This window comes from Cynara cardunculus, unplaced genomic scaffold (genome assembly GCF_001531365.2).
Source record: "Cynara cardunculus var. scolymus isolate 2C unplaced genomic scaffold, CcrdV1 Un_Scaffold_6559, whole genome shotgun sequence".
Taxonomy (NCBI): domain Eukaryota; kingdom Viridiplantae; phylum Streptophyta; class Magnoliopsida; order Asterales; family Asteraceae; genus Cynara; species Cynara cardunculus.
Genome location: NW_020203035.1, coordinates 4,419 through 10,846, shown reverse-complemented (window position 1 = coordinate 10,846; position 6,428 = coordinate 4,419). Strand labels below are relative to the sequence as shown.

Here is a 6,428-nt window from a genome sequence, read left to right as displayed (position 1 = left end):
TCATCAATTGATGACACCTTAGCCTCCCTCTCATCCTAAATGGCCACCATCCAAAACACCCTAACCTCCCTCCCAGCCACCATCATAGCCCACATACCCCAACCACCTCCACCTCCACCTCCACCCCCCCATCTTTTCATGAAGCCTTTTCTTCCTTCACTATAAAGGTGAGGAACATCATTGCCAACATTCCCATTCCTTCATCCACATCCACCACCACCTTCGTGCCCCTACCTGCATCCACATCCACTAGGGAGTTTTCTACCAGGGCCGACCTAAGGGCCCTGTCGAAGGCACTTGTCTCATCCTTCAATGATATAAGTGCATATTTCATTCATCGTGCTGCACAACCAACCAAGGCTCTCTTCCAAAGCCTTGCCGATCAACAAGCATGCACCAACACTCTCCTTCACTCAATGGAGGAGAGCCGAAGACAACAAGTCCTGAAGGCGTATCTTGCGTCCTTCAGGAAGGACAAAAAAGAAGAAGAGGAGCAGAGCATCATGCTCCAGCAGCCGCCCGCACAAAAGGCCACGACATGAGGACCCAGACCGCGATGATCAAGGTCTTGGACCTCATGAGGGGGAGAACCAGGCCGCAGCTGCTCAACATGTGGAATCCGCTGCACCACCACCCTCACCTCAAACTCAAAACCAACCATCTCCCTTAAACCAAGGAACCCAAGCGAGGGAATCAGAGGCTCAACCCTCTGAAGATGTACATAATGTACATGTTCCCATCGGCACCACCCAAGAACCTGTCGAGCTGAGTTCATCAACCAATAAAGAACCATCCACACCTCAAACTGAAACAAATCTACCCTTCACCCCATCACTAACTCCCAACCTTCCCTTAACCCCTTCACCAACTCCTCGCACAACAAACCCTTCACCACCCTACCCATACAACCACAACCCATAATCACCCAACCTTCATCACCACAACAACCTCCAACCCAAACACAACCTAATGAACCAGAAACCACCCACACACAACCTCTTGAACCAAAAACCACCCAAACTAAAACCCATGAACCAGAAATCACCCCATCTAAGCCCAATAAACTAGAGCCAACCCAAACCATTCCATCACCAACCCACTCACAACCCTTAGCCCAAACATAACCCACAGCCCAACCAACCCAGGTGCAAGCGGATGTTCCTTCTTCATCAAGGCACCCTCCTCAAGGGGTCGTTGATGAAATCATCACCAATATAGAGTCGCTCAGGAGACATCCAGAGGTGCCGTCGAAGGAGCCAATCATGATGGAGAACATCCATCAATATCTGTATCATGATCGCGGTGAAGGTTTGACTCTCAATCCTCCAATTCTTTCACCAGAATCTATGAACCTCCTACACCATAAGTTTGTTAGACAAACTACCCAACCACCACGGGTTATCTTTTCAAATGATGGAATAAGGTTGATCATGGACATCAAGATGAGGATCTTCGCCAACAGAGCCATCAAGTATATCGAGTACACTGTAGAGTGATCCCACGATCAGGTCAGCGTCTTCAGTGACAATGACTTGATCAATCTCAATCCCTATGACTTAATCGAGCTTTACGCATACACAAATTAGAGACATGATCAGGGAATATGATTTGGAATGGTGAACAGAGCGATCGTGCAGATAATAGAGACCTTGGTGAAGCATCAAGCCAAGAGTGACTTTGAAATTGCTCTTCAGCTTGGCATCGACAGACTTTCCTACACTCCACCCGATGAAGACTTCTCTGGCTTGTAGGAGAAGAGGTCTGCCACTGTCCTTACTCAACCAGAACTGGGTCTGGTATATAAAAATGAGTTTGGCACAAAGAAATTCTTTAATTTGACTGAGGCCTTCAAGTACTCAAATGAAATAATTGAATGGTTTCAGAAAGCCATCAGGGATAGGTTAGGCAGACCTCATATGCCGATAGACGATGGACAGAGACTGATTCATGAGATATCTACAGTCATTCAATATAGAGGACTACTTATGCACTTTTGGGATATATCACAAGGGAGACCTTGAATGTAGTCTTAATTATGTTTTGTCTTGTAATTTCTTTCATTTCACCGTTGTAAGAATTCATCATTTTGTTCCAATGAAAATTTGGCAAAAGATGCTTTTCTTTAGAATAGCCTTTGTTCTTCATTTATACTTTGAATGTTCCTAGATTAGTTAATGTTTGTTCTTTCATTACTTAGGGGGAGATTGTTAGACCCCATAAGTATTATGCATGAAGTAATGGAGACAAACAAGTGAAGAAGAACCAGAAGGCCGATCGAAGACTTTAAGGAAAAATGACGTAGTCTGAAGAACAACCAGATGGTCGATGAACTGATCAGAGATGCGATTGAAAGTGCATCTTCACAACCCCTCTGAGGTACTATCAATTGGAGTTTCCCTCACCAGTTCAACCAGACGCAAGCAATGAAGATATGAAGATAAGGTTGAACTCATACCCCATGGAAGACAGCTGGAGATGACCAATCAACAGTTGGATTCTACAAAGTTTATCTTGCTTTAATGTTTATCCATGTTTTAGATAAGCTTTATCTGTTAGTAGAAGATTAGCTAAATAGTCTCCCTAGATAGTTATCTTTTTATTAGATTACTAGTATAAATAGGTGGTTAGGCCTATTGTAATCTTTGACACTTTATGTTTTTCACATCATTGGAATAAAGTGAAATCTTTGGCACTCAAGCATATTCTTAGAACGTTTATTAATTGTTCTTGAGTGTTCATCATTTTATTCATCCAAACGCTATAATTTGGTTATTCTTAACTAAATTATTAGTGTTATTGAGAGATCTGGGATCAACAGACAAATTTCAAAAGAAGTAACTAATCTAAGTTGTTCAGATTAATGTAGCTAGGTACATTTGCTCCAAGCTCCTTTCGACGTAGAAACTCCCTTCTGATCTAGTGATCTATCATTTCACCTCTGAAGTCATCATCTAGCCAAAACTTGATGGATCTGTGATGTTCATCTGACATAGATATAACTCGAACATTCTTCGAAATCTGACTTCGCCTTCATAGTCAAGGAATATAAGTCCTAACTCAGGATTTACATGCACAATGTTGGGTATGTAAGGACCTTTCGCTGGCAATGATAAGTTCAACATGGAAATGTCTCACTTCTTGTAATCCTTCAGGACTTCATCTAAGGATAACTTTGTTTCATGTTCATTCCTCAAGAATGGTCCGTCATTAGGACTTTAAGGTCTTTTTTTTTCTTCCACCTTTCTTCAAAGTTGGCTTTTCAGGGACTGCGACATACATGGACATCTTCTTGATCAGCTTGTTGATGATGTCTTTGATAATCGGCTTATGTCGAAAGTTTTAATACTGAATGGCTTGGCGGATCTCCAGCCATTCATTATAGTCATACTTGCCAAGGTAGTTTGGATACTTGATGACCGCCTCATGGTTATCCATGGTGATGAGCATTGAGATCAGCAACCTACCGTCTTTTATCCATCTGGTGATGGTGACGTTTAAGATAGGATGAGGGTTGATTCCCTTTTGAAGGCATTCTTCGCTCCAGCATCTGTCTCACTCGGCCAGGTTCAGATTCTTCTCGCATTCAACTTCTTAAAATGCTCTTCTTCAACAACACATTTGCCTTTTGACTTAGTGCTCTAGTGCATTTCTTGAGTAGCCTCATTTTCCCTTTGCTCTCCCTGGGACGTGGAATCCTTGAGGGTGACATTTTGTGGCACCAGCAGGTCTCTGGTACTGAATAGTGAAGTCGTCTTCATCGTCGTCTTCATTATCATCATCGTCCAGGTCACTGCCAAAGTCAGGAAGGTCGGGAGACACACCGTCTTCTTTATCATCCTCTTCATCATATTCTTCCACATCACTAGCATCAGTTGTATAGTTGATGGGAAGGTAATCATCGCGAGCTTCAGCGTCAACTCGGACGGCATCAACATCCTCAGTTGCAGGAGCTTCACAGGAAGTTAGGATTTCATTAACAACCTCAACTTCAGCTTCAGCTCTAGAAGCTGACTTCAGCTCTAGAAGCTTCAGCTTCAGCTTCATTGTCATCGGTTGCTGGAGCAGCAGGTTCAGGGGCCGCAACAACATTTGAGGGACCAGCTTTGGATCTTGTCTCCCCCTCTTTGGAAATAGCTTTGGAGCAATAGCCAAAGAAGTGGTCGACGATTCGGATTTGTAGAGCCATCATTTCTTCAAGGCACGTCATAGCATGTAATATAACTGTAGCCTCAAATGCTTCATCTAGCCGGGCGCGGTCATTAGCGGTCAACGAGGGTTCAGGCATTGGTAGTGGCTGTTAGAGGGTAGCCAAAATCTACTGCATGAACTTTGTATGCTGAGCAAGGTGGGAATTTGCTTCATTGGTTGCTTGTTAAAGTAGTGATGGCCTCAGCATTGGCTTGAACTGCCACTTGGATGTTGGAGAGCTGGCCTTGGACCTCTTGAACTTCAGCCTTAACGGCTGAGAGGTCAGCAACGACTTTGTTCCTTTGAGACATGTCTTTATAGACTTCGTCCATTTTGATGAAGACCGTCTCAATAGCAGGGAGAAGCAGCTTTACATCCTCAGCCATGTTATATGCATCCTCCATGAATGGTTCCTCAAAATGACCTGAAAAAGATAGAGAGTGAGCATGAAAAAGCTCAGGGTTAGAGGAAATGAACAGGTAGGAAGATGGAGTACCTAATGGGTCTTCAGCGTTATTTGAGGGATTAATGTTGGTACGCTCCATGGTGCATTCGAGAGGATAAGTACCAGTATGTTGAGGTGCATCGAGAGGAGCAACCTCAAGTCTAATGGTGGGTGTCTCATCATTACGGATGGAAGTCGCTGATGATTCATAGACATGTGTAGAGACTAAAGATGGAAAGGAAGAGAAGATGGACGAGACTGAAGGTAGTGGGTGTTCAGCAGTGGTGATGCTGATATACTCACCTTCAGTGAGTTGGGTCACTGAGGTGGTTGGGTGAGGAGCCACGGGTACAACAGTGATTTCAGAATCACTATAGAGCTAGGAAGGCTGACTGAAATTGCCTCAGGGGTAAGACTTATTTCAATACCTGAGACCTTTTGAGAGGTCATAGCTAGAGATGTGGTTGTCCCCTTTTTGGCCTTCTTAGTCTTCAGAGGAAAAACCAAGAGTTGGGTAAGATGGGCGTTTAGAAGAAATAGTTGTGGTGGTTGGGTTAGACTTGGGGGGGGGTTTTCCTTTGCGTTTACCATTGGGGAGGGAGAATAAGGAGGAGGAATTAAAGAGTGTTGCATAACAGAAGAAAATGCAACATCTCCATCCCTTAGCTTGTGTCCAGAATTCTAGATCCAAGCTTGCAGACAGGAAGTTTACCTTCCTTGGAGTATTTATCGCTGAAGATCTTGTAGAATACCATTGAAAGAAAGCGAGTGTAGGGAACGGCCTTCTCCCTTTGGCGCTTGTTCTGCTTTAGCTCCAGGTCGTCAAAGATCACCGCAACAAAGTTGATGGATCGACGGCAGATGACGGACACGCCGATAGTAAGCGTAACCCTTGATGCCTGATCCTGACCACCAGTCTTTCCACCCATACTCTAAATGAAGTGAGAGAAGAGGAACTATCACACCGCTGACACGTGGTTCTTCTTTTTCTTCGACAACGATTTGAGACGCCTGCTGGAGTCTTTCTTCATTGGCCATTGGTAGCCAATATCATCAAGGCAAGTGATGATGCCTTTAGTGGAAAGGTCGCTGGCAAATGGACCCTTGGGAAAACGAAGGTCATGCATGAGCGTGGTCACGCCAAAACTCACGGTCATCCGGTTGAAGGTGAAAGAGATTTTCTCCACGTGTTGACCGTTTTTCTGCTTCTTGCATCACTTCAATGGTCATTCATAATTACTGAAGGGCCTCCCTTACGATGACAGGTTCATGGGTGAGAGCGTAGGCAATGGGGGACATCTTGAGGAAAGCAGCAGCGTCCTCGTAAATGGTTTTGTTGGTAGGAATGTCCAACAAGGCAATGTGGTTGTTGGCCTTGAAGGAAACGTCTTGAACAGAGAAGTTCACCTTCTTGGCAGCCATTGTCAGTTATAGTTTAAGAGATAAAAGATAATAGTTTATATTAGTAGTCCACAATTTGAATGTGATACTTTTAAGTTTTAGAACAATAAAACTTCTTTTGAAAAATCCACAAAGAGGGTATTAGAGTTTTTCAAGAAGAATGATGTTTTGGAAACTTTAGATTATAACCAAGAATAATAATATGTTATTAATCTTTCTGTTTGTGTTGTAAGAGAACAAGGTTCTTAAAAGATCAAACAACAGTTTCATAAGAAGAAGAATAAGAACAGGTCAAAATTTAAAGAATAAGTATCGACTGTGTGTAATATTCGTGTTTCAAGTTTTGATTTAAGATTTTCTTTAACATATATACATATATATATATATGTATATA

At 43.1% G+C, this 6,428-nt stretch overlaps 1 protein-coding gene across 1 annotated transcript; it reads right to left on the bottom strand.

Moving 5' to 3' along the window:
• Window positions 1–3,660: 3,660 nt before the first annotated feature.
• LOC112504703 (trigger factor-like) lies at window positions 3,661–4,050 on the bottom strand. Its single transcript, XM_025108646.1, has one exon. The coding sequence runs from the start codon at window positions 4,048–4,050 to the stop codon at window positions 3,661–3,663; it is 390 nt and encodes a 129-aa protein (XP_024964414.1).
• Between the last annotated feature and the right edge of the window lie 2,378 nt (window positions 4,051–6,428).